The sequence below is a fragment of the Struthio camelus genome, chromosome 6 (assembly GCF_040807025.1).
Source record: "Struthio camelus isolate bStrCam1 chromosome 6, bStrCam1.hap1, whole genome shotgun sequence".
In the NCBI taxonomy this organism is placed as follows: domain Eukaryota; kingdom Metazoa; phylum Chordata; class Aves; order Struthioniformes; family Struthionidae; genus Struthio; species Struthio camelus.
The window spans coordinates 34095900-34120807 of NC_090947.1; the positions used below are offsets into that span (position 1 = coordinate 34095900).

The following is a 24908-nucleotide window of genomic DNA, read 5'->3' on the forward strand; positions in this document are numbered from 1 at the left end:
AAACGCTCCGTTTGAATTATTTGAAGATTACCTTCGAGAAGCTGAAAGCCGTCTTTAAAACGACCCCCACTTAGTTACTTTGACTTCTGAGCTCTTTGTCAGAAGTTGTTATATTACTTAAAATCAGGCCAAGCACAGTCAATAGAAACCAAGGAGCTTACAAATTTTTTCAGTTAAAACAGTTCGATTTAAACATGCTTCACCTTAAAAAAGTTCTTTCTCTCCTTATTGTTAAATGTCAGTTTCTGACAAACACAATCACTTTGTAAACGGGATTGAATTTTGACCAAGTAATGTTTCAGCTTTAATTTGATAGATTAATTAACCAGGAAAACTCTTGAAAAGAAGGAAGTCACATTCACAGATAGGGCAATTACCACCAGGCAGCATCTTATTTTTTTTACTGCAACTGTTTGAAAAGATAAATATTTCTGTCGAATCAGTGCTTTAAGGGCTGTGATTTCTATTATGCCTCATACCTGGCCCACTTGATGAGATAAGGGAGATGGTTTAATAAGCTAAATGTATAGAAAGAATAGCGGATGATCTCAGTGATTGTCCAGGCCACAACAAACAACAGGACACTATCTTCAGTTTGTACCTATAAGAAAGAAAGAGAAGTTCAGAATAAATTCAGGCGTTACTAATTACTCAGTAGACCAAAAATACTCCAAAGAAATAAATTCCTATGGATTAATTTATCGCATCGTTTCAGAAAACGGATTCCAAGAATGAGCTTAAAAGCAACATTAGTAACAACAGCAAAAAAAACCACCCTCTTTATCATGCTCCATATTTTTGTGGTTGGCTTAAGAATAGCTCTGGTGATCTGGTAAGTTAAGATCCCTCATTCTGTATAATGCAATTAGTGCAAGAAATTATTGAAATACTGAGAATGACTCACAACTCTTCCCATACCTATATAGTACTTCTACTTCAGCCCTGTGATTGCTTCCTAGTGCAGGAAGCAGAGAAGAAGCTAAAGCGTTAGTCTCACTTCAAAACTGGTTTAAACTCTAGTCCTAGTGAGTGTTATTTCTGACTACCAGGAACAGTTTTTCTTCACAGATGAGGACCTGGGTCCTAATTCTGGACAGCAATAAGGCAGCTAAACCAAAGGCTGGGAGGAGAGAAATGGAAGCTCAAATTTTATCTGTCCCACCTCAGGTAAGCTTGACAGCTACCTGCTCCTCCTCTTGCTTATTGCTTCCAGCATTGTTCCTCTAACATTACATTTAAGGCATTATTACATTTCACTGCTTTACATCTCTTTGAGCTGTTATTTCACTTACACCAGTGAACCAGTTTTACTCCCTTTCTATTTTGAAGGTTAGTCTTCACAAGCGTACGATATTTTAAAATGAAATCTTAGATTTGGGAGCACAGTTATGAGCTAAGTTTGAAATAGAACAGCAGTTTTATGAAAGTTTATGGGGGCACATAACCACACTATAAACTCACGAGAGCACAAATAAACATGATTTTTACGCAGCCCTCCATTTCCCTCCCCCCCCCCAAAAGCATGCTGTGAATTCTCAGCAGTATGGGTACCCTCAGCCCAAATTCACTGCACCGTGGGAACAAAAAGAGCTCAGCCACAGGGGCCTGCATTTTCTTTTTTCCTCCAACTCTTGAAAAAGGGGAAAAGGAAGTCAGTAGGTGTGGGTGGTGCACCCTATTCATCTGGGGCAACATACATGCAAAAAAAAAAAAAAAAGTATACGGACCATCCGAAACCTTTTCGGAGAAAGGGACTGATCATGTATTTGCTTGTAAAACAGCTCATGAAGACTATCCATAAAAGCTTTCTGTTACAGAGACTACAAAACCGAGGAAGAGTTATATAAAAATATATATGTATAGTTGGTGTTATTCTACATGAGATGCTGCTTACAGCATTTCAAGTCACTTCCATTGCATTTTGCAGCAAACATAGCTTGCTCTTTTCCACATGAAACTCTGGTAATTTGCCAGCACATTAATCTCCCTTACATCATCATAAAAGAACAAAACCCAGAACTTCTTTAAAGAGAAGAGACCATATCTAACTATATATTTCTACAATATCTAGAACAGGATCCTAATCCTGTTTTGGGTTTGCTTGATAAGCAAGGCTCAGTTCTCAACCTGGAAGAGTTAGCAGCACTTCACAGATGATGCTGTTCCCAAAAAGCAGCATGCTTCCCAAGCGCTCACGAGCTGCACCTTCTGGGCAAATCATGACTAGCAGCTTAGTGAGTTCATCTAAGCTTCTGTGTTTTGTGCGAATAAAAAGACAGACCTCAACCTACACTTTGACACCCCACTTCTTTCCCTACTTACGGAAGTCAGTAAAACCAATCAAACAAAAATTTGTTGCTTAAGGCACCACCTGAAAATACGACTGAGGACAAGAGCATCACAGTTTCTGGGATCCTAAGAGTTAAGTAATGAATTGAGAAAACTTGGCTGTTGCAATTCAATTCTGTCACAGGGCTTCTGTAACACTGCTTTCTGAGGTATAGTTATCCCAATCTACTTTAATAATCGAATTGTATTTGGAAGTTATTAAAACAGTTCACAGCATTACAAAAAAAAGTTAAAGTCACTTAAGAAGTACAGATTGTGCCTTTATAAGTCCCTACTTAAGGAAGGAAGAATACTGGCAACTGGTGGTAGTTTTGGAAGCAAAATGACCTAAGGAGTTCTCAAACAGTCCCCTTCTGTGTAATTAGTCACACAAGACTCCTACATATTTTATCATCATATTTTAACTACATTCCATAGCTCATAATTTAAAAATATGTATTTCCTAAAACTAACAGATCTGTCAGAAGTCTGTTACTATTAGAACTTCTCTTTAAGTACTAAGACTTTTTTTCCCCTCAACATTTCAAATAAAGATGTCTTAAATTCACATTATTGAACCCCAAGGGACTGATTTACAAAACAGTCGCTCAAGAGACTTATTCAATTAGAAACAATCACTGCTAAGGCAGCCTAAGTATCATTCCTCTTCCAAGCTGAGAAAAGGGATAGTGCAACCCATCAGCAGCAGGCTCTCCATAAACCACAAAGCCCAGGGTTGCCCCCAGAACTCAGTTTCTCTTCCTCCACCTTTTCATGCCAGCCTTTGAAGAAGGAGTTAAAGTCACAATACGTTTTACAATTTACATATGACTTATTTGTCCAGCTACCTTAATTAGGGTGAATCATAACATAGGCATACATTTCTGATGTGTTTCAAACTGATTTTTATCACCAAGGAGGGTCTTGAATATATTTTGGCTCATCTTCATGATTATGAATAGCAGGCAGTCTTCATTAAAAGAAATGAAAATCCACAGCCTTTTAAGATACAAAAATGGGATTTAGAATTGGGAATTGACAAAACAAAGCCTCTTTTACTGTTCTCCTCATGCATGAAGAGTTATGCAAGATATAAAGCAGGGTTTGAAAGGCACAAAAGAGAAATCTAGAAATTCTACAAATTTCCTCATGTTAGGAGTCATATTTGAAAAGTTATTTGCATAAAAATTTAATCCAAATACATCATCAGGAAACCAACACAGAAGAATAAGAACAGTGACACTATGCAACCCTAATGATGAAACAGCACCTCTTCTTTTGCTCTGTTGTACATCAATAAAAAAACAAAAAAGGAAGGTTCAGAATAGGCATAAAGGGTCTGTCACACTTGTGCTGTACAATATTACTCAAATTTTACACAGAGATAAAGCAGTGATGAATCAGGCTTGCCAAGTGCACTCACCCTTTTAGAGTTCTGAACTTTCAGTGTGGACTCCTTTTACTTGAACTCAACCTCATTAAAATGCTCTTCTCTAAGTACGCTTTACTACTAATGAAAGATGTCAAGTTCACAGCTGCAGATGCTGAAGTCTTAATTACCCACTCAATATGCTGTACATGTCTTTTCCACACCATCCCTTTATAAAATTTGACTGTGTTCTAGAAAGGTACCTCTAAATATATACCTTACTTTCAGCCTTGTAATGGCACCAATTTTGATACCTCAGAAAGGTGCCAGCAATGACATAGTACTTACCTATCAGAACTGGGTCACACACGGAACTCCATGAAGGGCCCCAAGATGTCACGAGATGACCTCATTTTCACACACAAAGATTCAAAAAGATAACTTTGAACTGAAGGACGCTTATCACTCTCCTATGGCTGTTTTCATCCAGCCCTTCACTCCAGTCAGCTCATTCTCTTCCTTCCTTCATACGAAGGACAGTAAAATCCAAACTGATTCCTTTCTGGCGTAATGAGACAAGAATATTTCCTGGACTACAACTATTGTATTACATGCCAGGCCCTCCTCCACTAAGCTAACAGCTGCTTGTGTGATGGAGGTAAGGGGAAGCGCACAGTGCTTACTAGAAGTCTGCCATGCTTTAATACTTATTATAAATACTTTATTATAAATACTGAATTTATGAAAACGTCAACACTAAATTCAACAAAAAGCATAAACATGTTAGTGGCAGGAAGCATGCTTCAAATCACATCAAGTATTCAGAAGAGTATTCTGACACAGAAGAGGGATGCAATATAGAAGCTTTTTCTTTTAACCGTGTTACATATGAAAGCGGTCTGGAAAAGCAAGATATTAAGCGATCCTTACTCAAAAAGTTAAAGAGGAAAACCGAGTTTTATTTTACAACCACCTCATCATGCAACTGCATAGCTTACAAGTTCCATAAAGCTGTGTGAGAATTTAATCCTGGAGCTGTGTGAGAATTTAATCCTGGACTTCACCATGGAGCTCACTTGTGCAGACAGCCCTTTAGAAAGAGTAGAACACTCGTGACGCTTTACACACATCTTCTCAGATAAGGCATTCTGTTTCGGATGTTTTGTTCTGCGTGCGGGGTGCATGTGTGTGTGCATGCTTGTATGTGCGTGTGTCATGAGACAACCTCTTCATTTAATCTGTCACCTCTATTTTAAGTCCAGAGGTGAAAACTCCTCACATCCCCATCCTCCCTTATGCTCACTTTCTGAGACATTACAAAAGGTACCATAGCAGTGTCTCTCAAGACTTTTTTTTAAACCCAAAGACCACGTAAATTTATGGAGGCTGGAGGACACAACACACATGCTGTTGTTGAAAAAAGCTGAATGTTAGTCTAAACGTCTTCCTTTTATTTTCTTCCATTTTGAAGGGGTTTTTTGCAAGAATGTGGGCATAAGTTAAAAAACAACAACAAACAACAATAAACCCTAATCCATCATCATTTTGCAGATTTCCTTTTCATGTCTTACAGAACGCATATGGAATAATTCTGTCCAGGCAATCCAGCCCTTAACATTTTTGATTACTGCAAGACCAGGAGGCAATTTATAAACACAGATTATTCCTGTTCTAAGCACCATGTACTGCAACATTATACAACTAAAAACAATAGGTTTCAAGCAAAACTATAGGCATACTTCTGAACAATATTTTATATATGTATCTAAGATCTAATGTCTTGGGATTGTATTTTCTTGTTGACAATCTAGCATTTATCCCCTGTGAGTTTGAATTAGTAGGGACTAGAGTACGTTTGTTTCCATCAAAAGTGAAATAAATCAGAAGGAGAGGGAACATGTACAAGATTTTTTTTTTTTTTTTAAAGAAAAGTAACAGTTTCCAGTAGTAGGAAACAAAGGCTCCACAAGAACAAGCATCATCATATCAGAAAGGGCAGTTAATTATTAGGAACTACAGTGACATATGTTACTTATCAACGTGGATGGAAGCTCTGATCAACGGTATGGTAAAGAAGAGACAGGAGCTTCCCTGAAGACTTGGCAAAAAGGGACATGCTCCTTTTGACATTCTCCATGTTAAGTTACATGTATGACAGCCAATGTCTATCACGTCTTTCAGGCAGCCATGTTTTCTGAGAGAGAAGCTGCTGACAATGGCATCAAGGCTTTTTTCTTTCTTTCTTTTTTTTAAAACGAGATAATAAGATCAGATGGCCAAAGTAACAGCAGAGCTGTAACAAGCTTGGGCTACTCCAAGATATTTAGATCATACAAAAAAGTTAGCAATATCTGTATCAATTGACATGGAAACAGATTTAGATTTAAAAGTAGTTGTCAGCTGGGAATCATTTTCAAATTGGATTGCTCCTAGAAGATTCTGCAGGCATTTATATGAAATACCAGCAGCATTTGCTGCGGTAAACAATGAGAAAAGACACCCAGACCCAAAACCACACCTATACTGGAACGTATGAAAACTGAATGAAGGACATACAGAGGGCAAGATCATCTTAGATAGCAACGACTGAGAACATCTAGCCATTGCTGCGGACAAACAATTGAGGGGGAGCTCCTACGTGCGATGGTATAAAGAGCAAGTTGTGTATGGAAGAGAGGAGTAGTGAGGAGACTTTACTATTAAATACGGCACTAGCGAGATCAATACTAGAATACTGTCCCTGCTTCTGGGGTCCATATTACACACTGGAACCTCTTCAGTTTTCAGGAAGGATTGCAAAAGCTATTCAGGAACTACGTGCCTTACAGCGAAAGGCTCAGACCTCAAACTATTTCGTTGTCAAGAAGAGACGAAATCAGATATGTTTATTCTCTGTGATTCACAGAAATTCACATAAACAATTTCACATGTTGGGAAAAAGCAGAACTCATTTTTAAGAAAAATAAGATAGCAATCAACCCTTGCTTTTTAGCATGGGTCATTAATTCTTTGATTTATTTCATAGCTTAACTTACCTCTTTTACACTATGTGTTACTGCCCAGGTCAGGAAAACCCTTGACATCACTTGGAAAGCAGTCAAGACAACAGAAGACGGAACAATGCCTGGAAGATATTTTGCAATTAGTAAATATCCCCTAGTATTTGGGGGGGGGGGGGGGGGAAGTACAGTCAAGCACAACTAAACAAAATTTCAATTATTTGAAATTTTTGGAACAAAATGATTTGATTGTTTTTTTTAAATTTGAGAGCACAAAGTGTCTCATGGTGTGTTTATACGGCCTAGCACAAGAGAATCCCCTGACCAAAACTCTGTACATCAAAGTGAGAATAAATGTAATTGCTCTTGTTGCGATCACAGCATATTCCTTAATACATGGAACAGCTGTACAAGATGAAGTAGTTTTAGTCAAATAGCTTTTGGGATACAGTCTTTCAAATAAAACCTGTCTGATTAAAATATCTAGGAGAGTCTGCATTATTGCGATTTGAAAGTTAAAAAAAAAAAAAAAAAGATGTATTGTAGAGCGTTTCCTAAAAATAGCAAACAAAATTTAACTGATTGGAAGAACTACTGATCTATCCATATTCTGCTAGATATAAGTTACAATTCCTTCCTGGGGCTACTTCCCCCCCCCCCCCCTTAAAACAAGAAACAGTGCATGCACTGATAGATACAGAAACAATCTTTAAAGATGTTCCCCAGGCAGCAGATTTCTCTGTTATTTCTGAGCAAGTTCTGAGGTGCTGATCAAACCAATATAAAATTATATAACCAATAAACCAGACCTGACCAAATATCAGGTCTGACAGAGCGGGATAGTTTTACACTGCAAGATTACACCCTATTTCTAAACTTCACGGCACAAAATTCTATCTTCTTCAAATAGCATGATGAAGACAAGTGCAAGAGCAGTTACAGCTTCTAAAACACAGTCAACAGCACTTCTAAAACTAATGCAAATCACAGCAAGCAGCACAAAAGCCTAAGAAACAAGTAAAGACCAAACTGGAAACAGGAAAGGAAAGGAAAGGAAAGGAAGAATACAAAAAGCCAAAAGCAAATTTCACTATAATTATTTTCAGTCAGAAAGCTATTACGTTTTTTTTCCAGGACAAAAAGAAGGGAAAAACCCTACAAATATAGCTCTCCAATTTTGTCATGCATTGTTCATAATCTAATTCCTCATGTAGAACCTCAGGGCAGAATTTCTCTGTTATTCAGACAACACAAAAGGAGGTGCTATAAAATCCCCACAGTCTGTACTCATTGAGGGCACACACCTGCAATACAATAGACCTTTTATACCTTGCTGTTCAGAGGAAAACTCTGACTATGGGGGGGAAAAAAAAGTATTTTCTACAAATAAAGAGATTTTCATGTGCAAGTGTATGAACTGCTGAATATCCTCAGTAGTCTCTACAACTCAGCTTTTCACAAAAGCTTAGCACTAAATAACACTAACCTAGAATGTACGATTCCCTGCTTAGTAAAATAACTTATTCAATGTTTATGCAAAAGAATCTATAAATATGCCCAAAAGACTGTTTAGGAACCAAGATTATCTCAGAAGTGAGATAAACAAGGTTTTTCACTATGGCCAAGATGATGCCAATCTATGTCAAAACCAGGAGATCCAAGTCACTGACTCACTAGCTACAACTTTATATAAACTCTACTTGCCTCTATTTATTTACTAATTACACTGAAAAGGTACCTGACAGCCGATTTTATGAACGTCTGTCACCAGTTATCTATCCAATACAGCATGCGCTCGAGTGAGACTTGGCAGACAGAAGGCTCTGTCCAGAACCAAGCAGCATGTAAGCCTTGCCCACGCCTCTCTCACCTCCAACAGGAGCTCTTCCAACTCCTACAGTTCTCCCTCTCTCCCAGGAAGTTCCCAGCTCAGAAGAGACTGGCTTGCCTGCGCTGGCCTGGCAGAGGCGGAGCCATCGTATTCCTCCTAACTAAGCAGGCCAAAGCAAAGTTAACTGGTATTACTGGTAAGCACGCCTATGGTAGGAAGGCTTGAACCTAACCAAAGCCTTCTTGCTTTTCTCTGTTCCCTTTGCTACCACTGCTTCTTCATTTCAGAGGCTCCTACCACCTCATTCCACATTAAGTTGCAGCAGGAAGAAGCTCTCCTGTGCCATACACTTGGGTTCTGTTTGCTACGCAAGCCAAGGAACTGCACGCTCTTTTTCCATTTACCTGTCCTCCAGTCTCTCTTCTTGGTCTCTGGGCTATGTGTTACCTCCTCTCCCTCCACGCAGAACTCTGCTTCTCCATTTTTTTTAAATCTCTGCCAAATGCCAAAGTTCTGTTCTCAACCATGCTTTATACAGAGATGTTCCCATATCAATGTTCATGTTTTGAACGACTTATCTCACAGATATTAACATTTCAGATTCTACTGAAAAGACGTGGAGGAAAAAAAAAAAAAAAAGGTTACGCTGATAGGCACTACCATCTGTTATGGCAAAGCTCTTCCGTCTACAAAGAATTAGAGCTCTAGTTATAGCAATTAACTTACCAGAGGCAAAGGAATCTAAGTTTCCTACTTCTACTTGCAGAGAAGTTTTAAAATCAGATTCAGTAAGACTTTTTCTCCCTAATACCTAGAAAATTCCTTGAAGTCTGGGACTGATTAACTGTTAACATCCAGAAATTACACACAGCAGAGAGCAGCAGCGTATCTAGCTGTGCATAGAACCTCATTTTATTTAGGCAATAAATGCTTCCACTGACAAAAAAAGTCTATGGGTAATTATCATAAAATTAGTGGATTTCACAATAACTTTCTTGGCAAAAATAAAAAGAGAGCGTTACGCTGGTGTAAAATGTCGCAACACTCCATTAATGGCTCTCTTCACTGATAGTAAATTGTGTGACTGAGGATAACATGGACTAAATGGATCCACACCTCAAATCAGCTCATCCACGATTATTAACTTGGCACAAAGACACACTGCTACAGGCATCTTGTTCCCTGCTCCACAGCAGCCTAGGAGGTGGAAACACAGGACTAGCTGTGCTGCAATTCACTGCTCGGTGAGGACATATACTCTTAACAGGCGAGAACGATAACCCAAGAAAATGTTTATATTCTTTCTTACAGCTACTACTGGTAAACGTAGGCATCTTTACACAGAGTTGAGCTTAAGAAACCAGGAGAGAGTTACAGCTCTGATACTACCGTATTACAGATCTAGCGAGGTAAAAGAGCATTTTGTTCGCAAGTTTCGGCCCAGTGTGCTGAGATCATTTAAGTTGTCCTTCCTGCCACTTGGTAATTGGAATTTCGAAAGTTTGTCAAAAATTAATGATAGAATATGTAATATTTTTTAAAGTGAGTATGAATTATTTTGGAAAAATGGTAACTGAGATATAGTAAAGCAAAACAGGATTGAAAGGCTCTCCTGGGCAGCACAGGCAACTATATCGTGCATTCCTGTTCATGAATGTCATCAGTTTCAATGGCTAATACCTCTACTTTTCTGAAGTGACTATAAATGACTACAATGGTTAAATACTCAGATGCCGAATTGTAACACCTGTGTTAGAATATCCAGGATTAAGACAATCTGTGCACACACAGATACATTCTGCTTACTTAGCTAAGAAGGGTGTGTACAAATAATCTCATTGCAGAGTATTTACAGTGAATTGAAACAAATGACAGAAGATATCATTTGGAAATAACGTACTTATAGTAAAAGCATTGTTTTTGAGGTGAAAGAGGTGAAGTGACCCTCAGGAGAGCATCAAACATCTACTTTGCAGATTTTTTTTTTTTTTTTCCAGAACCTCAGAAAATTCAAGTTGCTTAAACTCAAAAGCATATGCTTTCCCTTCAACTACATTACATTCATTTCTGTATGGAGAGATGCTCTAAGAACCGCTTACATCAATCTGAAGAACGTCTAGCCATTCATTTCTTAGGATGATCTGTGTGCACTTTACAAACTGCCCTTTATAACATAACATTTTCAGAGTAACTAAGTATTCGGGAAGGCAAGAACTATTGTACCAAATACAGAGTTAGACTGCCCTCTTCTGACAAGTTTATGAATATGATGTTAAGTTTTCAATAACCATATTTGGTTATTCAGGAAAAACCTTCTACATAGGAAATTAATGTGGGCTTAGTGGTACCATAGTGATACACCCTACAGTTTGTAGAATACTTGTATGATACGCAAAAAATAGCAGGTTTCGTAGCTGTGGCTTTAGAAGCCTTAATGCCATCTTACTGACTCTTCAAATAGTAGCTAGCAAACATCCAGATAGAAGATAAACACATGATTTAAAACCACCAGACTAACTATCTGAACATACGACTATCTCTTTGCAAAGGCTGGATTGTTTAGAAAAATCAGAGTTAAGCAAAGCAGTGCAGAGAGGTGCTGCGGCCTTTTATAGCGCTCCAGCTTTGACCTTGCAGAGATTTATACACATCACCTATTCTACGAACAAAACACCCAAATGCTCAGGCCGAACTGTTCACTACTTACGAAGACTAATAAAACATACAAGATTCTAGCCCATCACCCAGACATGAGGTTTTTCAGGTAGACTGAAGCATGGCACTGCTACTGACTACAGATCACTGATATACAATTAAGATTGTGCTACTAGGCCAGCTAATGAACAAGCTTCACAATACAAGACTGAAAGGAATTATAAACTCCAGTCTTAGGTAAGTCTTACTCTCAGAAATAGTTCCATTTAAGTATATTTATTCCTCGCCCAATCTGGAACACAGAGTGGTCTCACCCTTCCCAATTCTGCAACGCATGTCTATGCTCTGCGGATGTGGCAAAGTTCTAGTGCTTGGAATGTTACTTTTATTAGAATTTTAATTATTTCCAGCTAGAAATATTTTTTGATGAAAGACAGCCTGGTATAGAAAATTATACGATAGATAATGTAGAGAATCATAACCTACTATAAAACACTTATAAACCACGCTAAGATTTGTAGCATTGGAAGGGCAAAAATAGATAGATAAAAATAGCGTGTCAGGTAATTGAAAACCCATTATGCTATTTTCCTTTTCATGATTTAATCTGTCAAATTATTTAGTAAAAAATTGGAACAATTAAAGCAAACGTGAGGGAGTTAGGCAAGAATTAAAACCAGCAATTCACAGACCATAACATTTGCTTCATGATGCTATATTGCTAAAACTGCAGTTTCTACAGTTTCTATAAAAATAATAAAACTGAATATTTGCAAGCTTACCAAATGCACAGTGTAGAATCTAGAAATGAAAAAAGAAAAATTCAAATCACTAACATTTCAAATGCAGTAACTCCAAAATACATTTAGTTCTATCACAAGTGCTTAAGGTTCAATATTTATATTTCAAAAATTAAGCTTAATATTTAGCTTTGATGCTCTAGCTAAACAGGAGACAGTAAGCTTATTGACCGCTAAAAGGAAATACCTCAAACAGATACTGAAATTACTTCTTAAGTTACGTTCACCTTCAAACCACTCTATAATGCTAATGAAGAAATAGATACCTAGAAAGTATTGTTCAATAAAGGCTGCCTCGTTTCTTCTGAGCAAAACACTCACGCAAATAATAGTAACACTGGGGAGGAAGACTACACCTACCTCAAGCAAAGCTCCAGTCTGGAAGAATTTCAGGGGCTTTTCTATTGAATAGTAAAGACTATGGTAGCTACCTTTAGCCAGGTAAGCTCGAACTAGACCAACTGCAATTACAAGCCATCTGAAAGGAGACAGAAAAAAAAGTTTGAAATAAGGAGATATTAAGTAGAGCATGCATACAATCTCTCATCCTTAATAGCTATTTTGTTATGCCATAAGGCAACAGGCATATAACGACCTGAATATTAACTTTCTGCCTACCCTCTGCAACATGGAAAACATTTAAGTATATCCAGATTCTCTGCAAATCTATCACAATTAAATATGACGCATTTTTAAAAAGTACCTTACAGCACCATCACGATACCAGTATCTTTAATATCTAAACTTATTTTTCTGTTGAGCTATATTTAATTTAATTATGGAAAGTATTCACGACATTTAAAATAAGATTGGCGTCACATCTTGTTTAGCTTAAACAGCAAACCACATACTGCTAGTCAGAGACTTTTAAAATGATATATCAATCATGACATAGACAAGGTTCAGAAGGCATCTGTTTTAGCGGTTCAGTTCAAAATAAACTCTTAGTCTTTATGATACACCATCCAGCTTAATTTCTAGGATACGTTTTATGAGAAAAAGTTAAAGTAACTACAAGAAAACAGCCTACTAACTAAAGCCTCGAGGGCAGTGGTGGCTGTTCCTGTCTCAGCTTTTCTTTTTAAACAACAAATAAACTAGGCCTATGTAACAAAGGCCTATATAACTATTTGTTGCATTTAATCTTAAAAAAAAAAAAAAACAAAAACAAAAATGCTGCTAAGAACTGATGATACACATAAACACAAAGAAAAGTATTTTACAGCAAACGAAGCTAGGTTAATCACAAGGAAAGTAAGTATGGAGACGTATTGTGCTTTTGGGACAGTTTACAGACAAAGACAAACAAATTCATGAACAAATTCTGAACAAATTCATTCAGAATAAGCTCAAAGAAACCAATGACCGTGCCCACCTCAGCCTGTAAGCAGACGTTCAGATGGAAGAGCGAGAGGAGCATTCACGCGGCTCCCCCTTCTCTAGCAGGGCCTACAGAGAGCTTTCTGTAACCAAAGTTACCCGAGTTCCCCCAGATAAACAACACAACCTGCTAACCTTGCCGATTTTCCCCTCAGCAGTTGAGGGAGCACAGCTTCCAGTTGCGGCAGAGGCAGGAACGTCTAGCAGAGCTGTCCAGAGCTGGTGTTTGCCCACGGTTTCAGAACTTCGACCGTGAAGGCCAGGGCGAGCCACAAAACTAAGGCGGCTATACCCTGGTCAAACACCTTTTCAGCTGAAATCAGCATATATAGTTAACTTTAGTTTTCGACTGCTTGTTGCAAGCATTAGGAGAAGGAATTCGTCGATGCAAACTGGGATGCCTTTTCAGTGACTCTCACGCTTTTCACTGACAGGATCTTCCTGTGCCGCCTTCCCCTCAGCTACTCTTAATGCCCTACTTGATCTCTACCTCCCTCTAAATCCCGAAGCGCTGTTACAGAGCTCGTGCTAACAGTCCCCGGGTATCTCCGCTAACAACGGCGCACCTCGCTGCATGTGTGCCTAGAGTCCTCTAAGTACACAACAGCTTTTTACCCTTTGAGAAAAACTGCAGCTGTGCTTTTTGTAAGGGAATTTCTTCATCTTCCCTGTTACCTTACAGCATATTAGGTGCTTACAAGTACATCACTTGAGGTATTATGAACTATATAAAAGTATTTCCATATGGTAAATATAACACTTAGTTGTTTGAAATTTGCTGTAGAATGCAGATTTTTTTCAATAATAAGTAATTCTGGTGTCCAGGTTTGTGTTTATAAAAACATCTGTTGGTACAACTGAAAAAAAAGCTATTTCATTTCTGCCTGGAGTTCCCAAAAGACAAGCACCAAGCCTTCCAGAGACAAGCAGTGGGAGCGAGGAAGAGAGATGGGGGGGGAGGGAGGGAGAAAGCCCTCCCTTTGTTCAGTGGCAACAAGTCATTACTTCTGTTAAAGCTGTCTTACAAAACCAAAAGACCGACAACTGCAGAATAAACCAGGTGGCACAATAGTTAACAAAGACTGTCCTTTGCAACAGTGAATAATTCTCTTCTCCAACAGCTGACAGCAAGTCAGTTTCTGCTTTTTCTCATCTTCCATGTTTGCCGAGAAATTTCTCAGGCTGCAGAAGAGAAGAGTTCTTCATTGTGCCTGCGGCAGGCTGTTTTCACCTTAACTGAAACTCAACTGGTCAACGGCTCTCAAGGCTGCTCCAGCCTCGTGCTTGTGGTCTTCCATCCTCTCTGCTGGAGAGCTAACTTCTGGAAGTCTGTACCGCTTCTTCTCAAATACCACAGCTTTCTTTTAATAATACAACTACCATCCTTCAAAGGGCATTTAATACTGACCAAAGTATTAATTTAAAAATTAAAGTTAAAAGCTGTGGCTACTCAGTTTTGAAGCTTTTAGTACTTCTGCCCTGCTTCTGTGACTCAGAGTGAGAAAAATCGTTTGACTAGAGAAAATGGACAGGGAGAGGTAGGTGAGTGCAAGAAAGATCACCTGGAAAAGAAACTTGATCAGAAGATGAAAAGGACAGGAAGAGGCACTACTGTCACAAGGAGGCTAAGTATGAAGTTAACCTTTCCAGCTTCTCCTGCACTACACACTAAAAAGATCTACTTAATATATTATATGGAGCTATGCTTCACTAAAGCACAGCCATTCTTGTAAACTCTTAGCTAGAATGTTATATTCGCCGATTAATATATACTAAGGAAAACTAAATATTGCATATACGCAAGGTTTTTTTAAGTATAAGTTGCTCAGACTTGACAGTACTTCTTGCATAGGTCCCCTTGTTTCTCTTTACAAATTAAAAAAAGAAAGTTTTGGGCCAAGTTTACTGAGGTTCCGCTTGGTTTATGTAAAGAGAGAACAGAGCAAAACTACAGCATGAACGAGCCTGAAGAAGGGGGAAGTGTACTTTGATTCTCAGCAACCAGTTATTGAAGATACGGACCCTGAAGATCATAACCCTGAACGCTATTCGCTCAGCACAAGTTACATGAGTCCTCGGCAAACTCAAAAGCTATTACATTAAAAAGATAAATCTTATTGAGTGAAATCATTTTGAAATTCACTGTTTATACCACCATCAGCTACTTCTACCCAAATAGTAATTATGGCACTTTATTAAAAATAGGAGACACGGTCATATTTTAAATCAGCTTATCACCATCCCAAACATTTATACTCAGCTCTAACTAACAGCAAGCGTGTTGTGTCCCGTTCCCCCTTGCCCCCATCATTCAGTGATTTCAGTCAAACATGTTTTTTGGAGAACAATTTCTACACCGCACCATGCCTCAGGAATAAGCTTCATATGCCGGCATACTACACTACTTGACACCATAACCAGAACATACCAATCTGAATACAAGAGAAGAAAGTTTTGCAAAGTTAAAACAATTAAACCCAGATTTTCACCTGTCACTTGATCCATTTTAAACACAGCTATGTCAACTAAGTTTTTAAAACATTTATTTATTATTGAATGACTACAGCTGGTGTGTGCTCAAGTTTAATAAAAGCCTTTCCCTAAATTACAGTAACCCCCCTCCTCAAAAACAAAGAACGTCTCCCTCCCACCCTCTAAAAACCTTTTTGCTTTTATGGCACCAGCACATCATCTGGGCACCTTAGTCTTTGGTGTTCTCATTTCACAGTCCTCTTCACAAGGCAGTACTACCAAATGCCTTTTTCAGAAAGAAAATTAAGTTGAGCACACTCTGACTGACATGAGGATAATGAATAATTATTGCCATCAGCTGCATATCATTATCACATGAACAAGTGATTTTCTGTTAATCAGCTCCTGAAAAAACTACTTTATTATGAAATATTTTTAGAAGTAAGCAATAACCAGTTGAGTACTTCTTTAACCTTTCCATTTCTCCTTCAACCTCTAACACAGATTTTTGAGATCTTTTATAAATGTAAGTGAATTAAACATCAGCAGCTTAATAAGTCAGTGCTTTTACTTGGAAGAGCTCGGAGAAGTTAACTTGGTAACATTGAGCTGGGACATGATAACAAACTGAAAAGAAAAGAGCTCCTGACCGACGGTATTGTGTTTTACTGTTCATGTAATTAAACATTTCTCAAACAAAAGATTAAATTGTATCAAACGGTTGGGTAATTGCCATTCCACTCTATAAGCAAAATATCCTGCAAATATCATATGGAGTCATAAATCCTCTCCACAGCTCCATTTCACAATAATCCACTTATTGTGCAAAAGGTGTAGCAAGCACCTTGAACGAGCTGAGCTCTCCCCTGTGAATCGCCTTTGTTCCTCCTAAGCGTAACCACAGTATAAGCTAAAATAACGGCAGCTCTGTCACTAATGAAGATGAGAATCATCTTGTCCAACTGCCTCACTGAAAGAAATGTTATCTATACTAACTCTACATCAACCTCCCCTCGAAGAAGCGAGTCTAGTCTGTCTGCCCGACTCCCCACCCACCACGATTTATCTAGAAGAAAACGGGCTCATTCAGGATCCATTTTAAGGCTCTTTTCTCCTCAGCTTGGCTTTTCTAAACTACTACTACGGATAAATTCAGCATGTTTAGCTTGGTTTCTCTACCAAAAGGTGCTGCAGCCCGCACAACACAGCCGAGAACAACGATTTACGCAGTTGCCTAGGTGAGAAAATAACCGCAGAGTAAGTTAAGGTAGGGCGTGTAAAGCACGGCGCCAACTCTGTGCTAGCTCTTCTAGGTGGACACACTCGTCCAAGCCAAGAACAGGCGTTTGTGCGGCTCAGGCTGATTCCTCGGAGCCGGCAGAGGAGAGGCAGCGCAGAGGAGCCAGGGCAGAGGGAGCACCAGGGAGGAGCCCTCACCCCTTTTCGGTGCTAGGCTTCTTACTATAACCTATGAAGGAGAGAACTGAAGAAGGAAACGAAACAGTTTCACATCCGTTTACAAGGAACTCCTCTCCAGCATGAGGAGCGGTGAGGGACATTTGTATTCCTTCCCCTGCACCACCCGGACACTTCGGGACGCGACCCCCGATAAACAAGGGGGTCAGCCGGAAAGGTGACGGATCTCCGTGGCACGTTCAGGCCAGTCAACGCGGCGCACGGCGCGTTCCCTTGAGAGAGGGACGGGGCAAGACGAGAGGGAGGGACGCAGCGACGGGGAAGACCCAGCTAGATCACCCGCTCCCGCTCCGAGGCGGCGCGCAGCGGCTCCTCGCTAACCCAGCGCGGCTGCTGGCGGCGGCCGGCAGCCCCGACCGCCAAGAAGCGTGTGTGTGTGTGTGCGTGTGGACACCTGCACGCACACACGCGCGCGCACACACGCAGAGGCAGAAGCAGAGGCAGAGGCGCGGCCCCCCCCCGGCCGCTCAGGACCCCCCGGAGCGCCCCGGCGGGGGCGGGGGCAGCCCGACCCCCTCGGCCGCCGCCGGGAGGCGACAGACGGCAGCGGCGGCGCCGGGGGAGTTTCTGCGGGCGCGGGGGAAGGCGGCCCCGGCCCGGCTGGGGAGGGGAGACCCCGCCGGCCGGCCGCGCCCGGCACCCCCCGAGTCGCCTCCTTACCCTGCCGTCATCACCACGTTGTAAATAACGAGATAGGCCGTGGCCAGCGCGCCGGGGCCCTTCCTGCGCCGCGGCTGTTGGCTCCCGTAGCCGTTATCCGCGCGGCTGCCGCCGCTGCCAGACGCCGCCATGTTGCGGCGCTCCTGCGGCCTCCGTCTGCTCTCGCGCACGCCGGGGCCGCGGGGCGGGGCGGGGCCTCGCGCCTCCCCCGCGCGCCCGGGCGCCGCCGCCATCTTAGAGCAGGGCAGAGCTGCCCGGCGGCGAGCGCGTTGCGGGGCGGCCCGCAGCGGGGCGGCTCTTGGGGCCTCTCCGAGCCCCGGGGGGAGCCTGAGCGGCCGCCCGCGCTGCGGCCTCTCCGAGGGGCCGGGCCCGGCGCAGCCGCCGCCGCCGGCCGCGCAAGGGCAGCGGAGCGGAGCGGAGCGCGGGCCTCCGCCCGGCAGGGGAGTAGCGACCTCTTGGATCGCGTTTTAATACAGAAGTTAAAAATACCCCTCTGCCATCTCACGCCGGCAGGATGAAGTAGGTCTGTGATTTCCTTAGAGAAACGAGCACCGTTAGCTCTCAAATTGAGGTTGTCTCCAGAAGTCGGGTTTTTTTGGTCGGTTTTCATCATTTTTATAGTTTAACAAGCTGCCGAAGCAAAGCGCAAGCGAAGTTATAACATTTTCTGCTAGAGTTTTATACAGCTGCAAAAAACTGGGTTGCGTTGCTTTCGAAGCAGCGCGGCTCGGAGCCTCCCTCCTAGAGGAGAGGGAGGCAGAGCCGCTTTCCCAGAGCGTGGGAAACCATCTTCCCTTCTTTTAACTTGTAAGCGCACTAATGAAAAGATGAAAATAATTTTTCTCTTTGCAGAAACTGTAAAGATTCTGCGGAGTTATTTCTCAACTTCCAAGAACAATTCTCGAATTACTTTTCATGCCGCTCGTGGTGCGGTTCCTCCATGAGCAGTGTGCCTACGCCTCCTTCCCTCCGCCCCCAGCAAATTCTGCTTTCCCTTTAGCCTGTATGTGTCCTCATCAATTCGTGGCATTGTGTGCACATCTCACAGTCCGTATGGCTTAAAATTCAAAGATCGTATATGAGCATATCATTTTCTGACAGCAACCTTTTTAATGAGTGTTCTGGACTCATTAGACTCATTATTCTAATAAATATTCAAACAAATTTTAGAAGTGCATGTCTTTATATACAACTAAAATATATGTCTGTGTTTGCAAAGCCTGAAACTCGCTACAAAGAAGAGAACTCCAGAGTGCTGTGCTATCGTCCTTGTGGTCAAAGAGAAACAGTAATGCAGAGTCTTGGCGTGCCTTGCATGCAGTTAGCAAAAAATCACCAACCACTACAAAGCGCTGGGCACTTGGATGGTTGGACAGGCTTGTAGTTAAGCAAATTAAGTTTTTGCAAATCCAGAAACCTTAGTTACAAAAAGCAGCTGGTAGTACCAAATTTTCCTTGCCTCTTAAGGAGACTGAGTTTTATACAAAAGAAATATAAGCAAAGTTAAGTGGTCCAACTTGTGCGGTAACAATGTCTTGCTTAACCTCTGCTATTGGGGATTGTTTCAAGCCTGTCACACCCAAAATGTGGCTCCCTGCAAACATAAAGGCAAGACAAGGTTTATAGGAAGAGATAATATTTTTTATTAGACCAATTTGGGATGGCTGCCAATAGTAGACAGGATTTCAAGCACGTGGAAGATCCTTCTTCAGCTGGAATAGAACAGTCTTTCTTCTACTCTTCAAACAAATTTCAGGGCTAAATACAAGCTGGAATCAATTGCTCAGAGTTTAGTTAGATATGTATCCCATCATTTTTGAAGTAAAGTTCACTGTTTCATAAAGACTAGAAGAGATGTTCCTAGGAGGCAGTATGACCTTTTACTTCATTAACTAGATGATAAGCTAGTTACATCCTAGGGGAAAAAGCAAGAGAGGCCGATCAGAGCCTGTTGAACGCTGAGGGACTTGCAGAGGAGGAGAAGGAAGGGAAATTCTATGCAGTAAAACCAGTATTGCGTCTGTGGGGTGTAATAGCCAGTACACATACCTACCTTGCCACGTCTGTGCCCTAGGCCATCAAAGCCGTATGTTTTACTAGTACAGAACAGCTTTATGCGTGTGGCTACCTGAATGGAAAACAGCAGTCCAATGAATAGTTAAGTACATTCACCAGTCTGTTGAGGCCTCATCTTGCCAAGATGACTGTTTCAGGGGTTGAAGGTTTGCTTAAGAAACATGATATAGACAAGATGTTTCACAAGCTTTGCTTTAGAGAGTCTCTGCATAGTCCATGGTGCCTTGGAGTACACAGCAGAAGACAGTGTGCTTAAAGGCAGCGCAGGCACAGGTGCTAAGCTCCTTCATTGTTACAGTTTCTAGGAACCTAGTATACGTATGTGTATACGTAGTATAGGTACACACAGGCTTTCCTGAATTTATTCTTTTTTGCTCTTACAATCTTTCAGACTAAATTCCCCCGCCATCAGGGAATTCTCAGTTGTCAACGACACAACTGTAATGGTGTCCCATGGACGTTTACACTTTTCTTCGCTGTTAAGGATGCAGTGAGGTTGGAGACAAGTGTGGCAGAGCAGGCTGTGTTAGTCCCTCGCTCTACCTGATGATGGTCAATTAGAGCAGCCTCCTTGCAGCTCTAGCATACGCTAACAAGACAGAAGTGCAGAAGCACCCCAATGATCGATGTTGCCACCTCACCCATTTTTGTGCCAAGCAGGTCTCAGCAAGGGACCGACTAAGAAAAGGCCGCTATTCTGATTTCCTTAGCCAATGTGAACATAGTGACGCCTGTAATAGAGTATACAAGTAGCATGCTTTGTGGTATTATTTATTTAGGAACTGTGAGTAACTACAGCCGTAGCGTTCTCATCTTTGCATTTCTGATGGTTTAACAAACTGGGAAAACATTAGCATATTTTTATTAAGGTACAAAATACATCCCATTGTTGCCTAACACATTTTAAAAACATGTGAGAAAAGCTCTGTATGCTCTAAATCAGATTAAAAACCTTTCTGTATAAGGAATTGTGGCAATACTGTGTTTAGTATAACAAGAGTTCTTTATCCATTGAAAAAGAAAAGACATGCTGGCAATCTGAACCTAGCAACAAAGAGTAAAGCAGTTATAAAAACCATTGTGTGATCCACATTAGTTGAGTTTTGAATGTAGAAGAGCAAATCATATAAAACACATACACAACTAGGTAATATCAAACAACCTAAGGTTGATATTGTACACACCTGTATTAAAATACGCTGACTACTTAATCATGAGGATTGAAAATAGTTTCTTTTTTTTTGAAGAGGTAACCTTTGAAATGCAAGTGGTTGCACTTTACACACAAAAAGTGGAAAAGAAGAAGAATCACTTTTGGAATGATACATAGATATAGGACACACACTGGTTTTAGGTTATGCATATCACCTTACAGCCTCTGATATTACCTCTGAACAACAAACAAAATTAAAAAGTGCCAACACTGTGAAAGGAAAGCAGAGTTACTAAGTCTGAGTGCATTAACCATTTCTGAGAAAAAATTTGGGGTTTGGATTTTTTTCTTTTTTTTTTCCTGCATTTTTAAAAAAGGCAACAGCCTTACTGATGCAGGATCAAGACAAAAACAAGATGGTCAAGCTCATAAAGTACAAATAAGTCCTATATAGGTTATGATTCTTTGGAAACTGCTTAGTATACAGGAGTTTGTAATCCAGACTACTATCTTTTTTGGCTACTCCAAAAGCCTGTGGGAGTTTCCAGCTTATCATCAGTTGAAATCTGCTTTGCAACAGCCAAATAAATGCAAGTAAAAATTTTAACTAACCTGGGATTTCCTTCACACACATGCGCACAGAAGTCACTGATTGTGCAATAACCTATGTTTCACAGCAGCATATATAGGAATCATAAATCATTATTAAACTGACCAGAACAACAGAATATTTTCTCATTCTTTGTATTTTCAGTCTGTATCTTAAGCAGGCAGCTGCAACTGCATTAAAGTTACAGATTCTATAAGGGAAAGTTGACAAGGTATGATCAGCAGTATCCAGGGAAAAACACATGGATACCTAAGAGTAGCAGTATTAGAACTACACTAACAGCACACTGAGAAAGGGGAGTAAATGTGTTTAAAGTTAGGACAGTGAAATTCTATTTAAAACAAATGAAAAATGAACCACAGGAACATATAAATTGCAACGCTCGCTATATCAGACCTTCCCTTATAGAAGATACTGCTATGAGAGCAGCCTGTTTCTTACGACTGGAGAGATTCACTGCATGTGTCTGACAAACGATTCCTTGTAAAGTAGATCTTGGGGAGCCAACTTAGCTGCGGTTCTGGCCGATGAAAATGATGGTATAGACCAATGAGCTCAATAAATAGACTGTTTTTCTTTAATAACTTCAGAGTATAATCGTAGACTTATTTTGCATATATTTTAATTTAAAAAATTAACTGGGCAACTTAATTGATGGCTTGCTTAAGCGAAATCCAATCATGCTAGCAACTTAAAAGTGCCTGCTGATTTCAATTAATGCCCATACATAAAACAAACAGGTCTCAACTGATCATGCTGAAAAAACACCCCCCCAAAGACCTATGTATCCACGCAAGGTGCTTTTGATAACTTGGTTTTCTGAGCCTTAGAAAGAGAGTCTTTAAATATTTTTTTTTCAAAAAACTTTTCTTTGAGCCTTGTTTCATTCTTCCTCCTCCTCCTCCTCCTCCTCTTCTCCTTCTTTTCCCATTGTTTCCACAAGGAGTTCTGCAGTGCATGTTGCTTCCCCAAGGCTATTAACAGCTTTGCAGGTGTATTTGGCATCATCGTCCCCACAAACTTCAGAAATAGTCAAAGAACAGTTCCCATCCTCATCATAATCTATTTGGAAGTGCCGGGACTCCTTAACAGGCTGATCATCTTTGTACCAGATTACCTCAGGGTCAGGATAGCCTGCAATAGCGGAGAAAGAACAGCAATTGCAGTAAGTGGGTATTACCTTATCTGTACTTACATTAAGCTCCAATTCTACATCCAGGTCGTGCAATGCAAAACGTTGACATACAAGTATTTTGCTGTACTCTTATTTAAAATAAATGCAAGTGATGTGATGCTTTTTTACTTCACAGTTCCCTGAATTGACCTCATTATGAATAGCAAAAATCGAAAGTTAACACTGAGGTACTCACTAGATATCCTGTTTCACGACTTTTTCAATGATTGGAGACAGTCTTTCATACGTCTCAGACATCAGCCAGGAAGGGACTCTTAATAGTATATTTGAGACTTACCTTACGATGCAGTTTTTGTGGAACCTACAGTTCCTAACACTGAAATTTAGAACTTCAGCGGTAAGGTGCTTTGCGCTACAACAATTTACCGGTCCTTCTTAGCCTGCTTTGTTGTGGCTGTTCAGGGTCTTCCTCCTCTCTAAGCTGCTGGCTTATATCAGCCTGTCCTGTCTGGTGACTGTGGCACTCCCACTTCCTATGTGTCTTTACTGGGGTAAGTGAGGGGATCTAAGGAAAGCATCTAGATTATGCATCTCAATAGGACTTTCTGAGCCTTTTGTGAAGCAGATGGTTCTGCTATGCTCCAAGCATCCAGAGCAGGGCCACACCATGCACGCTGCAGAACAAACTCTTACATAGCGCTCTTGGCCAATGTAGCAAACTGAACATGGCAAATTCTGGACTATGACAGGAGGGTGCCTGCCTACTGAACAACAATAAAGTACAGGAATCTCTAATATACAACGAACATTATAGTGATACACTGGAAAGCATGGAATATTGGCCACGGTACATCCATCTTTTTTATTCCATGCAGTATTTATACACATACCCCTCACGCTGAGCATCCGTCAGCAACAACAATCCACCCTCACATCTCCGCTGTGAGGAAGGAAACGGGCAGTGAAGGAGAGTAGGAGCACAGAAAGAAACAAGCAAAACATCTGTGAGGCTTTCATCTTTCTTAAGATTAGAAATTGTTTTAATCCATGCACTGTGGTACCAACTCTATCCATTTTGTTTTAACAGCTCTTCTCTTCCTAATTTCTAGTTTTCATCAACAGCCATGATATTGAAACCTTCAATGTCATTGCAGTAGAAACGCTAGCTGTCTTGGCCTTCAGATTATCAGGCTGACAAAGTCACGCTCCTTTAGTGTCTTCTCATAAAGTTATTCTTTTTACCTACATATTTCAGTCTGAGTTTTCTTTTTTGAGCTCTTAAGTTAAAAAACAAAAACAAAAACAAAAACCCACAGTATTTTCTATATGTGTATTTTGTAACCAGCACAACGAATATTATCATTACTTCTCCTGCAAATATCCTGCTAGGGACTTCTTTGCCTTTAACATAACACGCACATGGCTTGAGGTCACCTAAAACTCACCTGCCATTTCAGACAAGTGACTCCCTGCTTATTCATGATTTCTGGTTAGCAGTCTGTAAGGGTGTATTTCTGCAATTTACAGTATTGCACTGCATCTTGTTTTTATTGTTTCCATTCTTAGGAATCATCTTATTGTTCCTTCTTGGTACTCTGAATTAATGACTCCCACACTGACTTTTGGAGATTTCTGCTCTATGGCAAGCACAGAACAAGCCCATGCAGCTCCAAATAGCTTATTTTATTGCAACACGTTCATGCTGTGACATGCAGATATTGGTAAAGCAGAATGGCACCTGCACAACAATAACACAGAAAGACCTCAGCTAAACAACAGCACAATGCAGAAAGCTGTCAGGGAAGGAAAGAAAGAATAGTGGGGATACGCTAATTTAATGTACCTTCAATTTTGCAGTCAAATCTAGCAGCACTTCCTTCCACAACCTCTATGTCAAGGATTGTTTTAGTAAAGTATGGCTTTACATGGGGCTTTTCCTCAGCCACTTCTTCAAGGAAAGCATC

General features: G+C 40.6%; 2 protein-coding genes across 14 annotated transcripts in view; both read right to left on the reverse strand.

Annotated features, from left to right (window-relative positions):
- HACD2 (3-hydroxyacyl-CoA dehydratase 2) overlaps positions 1-18137 on the reverse strand; it is a 28407-nt gene extending 10270 nt beyond the window's left edge. For both annotated transcript variants that reach the window (XR_011141963.1, XM_068949077.1), the window contains exons 1-5: positions 17971-18137; positions 12343-12460; positions 11965-11983; positions 6733-6821; positions 480-601 (exon numbers count right to left, since the gene is read on the reverse strand). Coding sequence is in view for 1 of the 2 variants with exons in the window: in XM_068949077.1 (XP_068805178.1) it covers positions 480-601; positions 6733-6821; positions 11965-11983; positions 12343-12460; positions 17971-18101 (479 nt within the window). In the remaining variant the exon portion in view is untranslated. The remainder of the gene's footprint in view (positions 1-479; positions 602-6732; positions 6822-11964; positions 11984-12342; positions 12461-17970) is intronic.
- Positions 18138-21851: 3714 nt separating this feature from the next.
- MYLK (myosin light chain kinase) overlaps positions 21852-24908 on the reverse strand; it is a 226987-nt gene continuing 223930 nt past the window's right edge. For all 12 annotated transcript variants that reach the window (XM_068949081.1, XM_068949083.1, XM_068949087.1 and 9 more), the window contains 2 exons: positions 24788-24907; positions 21852-22943 (listed from right to left, as the gene is read on the reverse strand). In XM_068949081.1, coding sequence (XP_068805182.1) covers positions 22693-22943; positions 24788-24907 — 371 coding nt within the window. In that variant the 3' untranslated portion in view covers positions 21852-22692. The remainder of the gene's footprint in view (positions 22944-24787; position 24908) is intronic.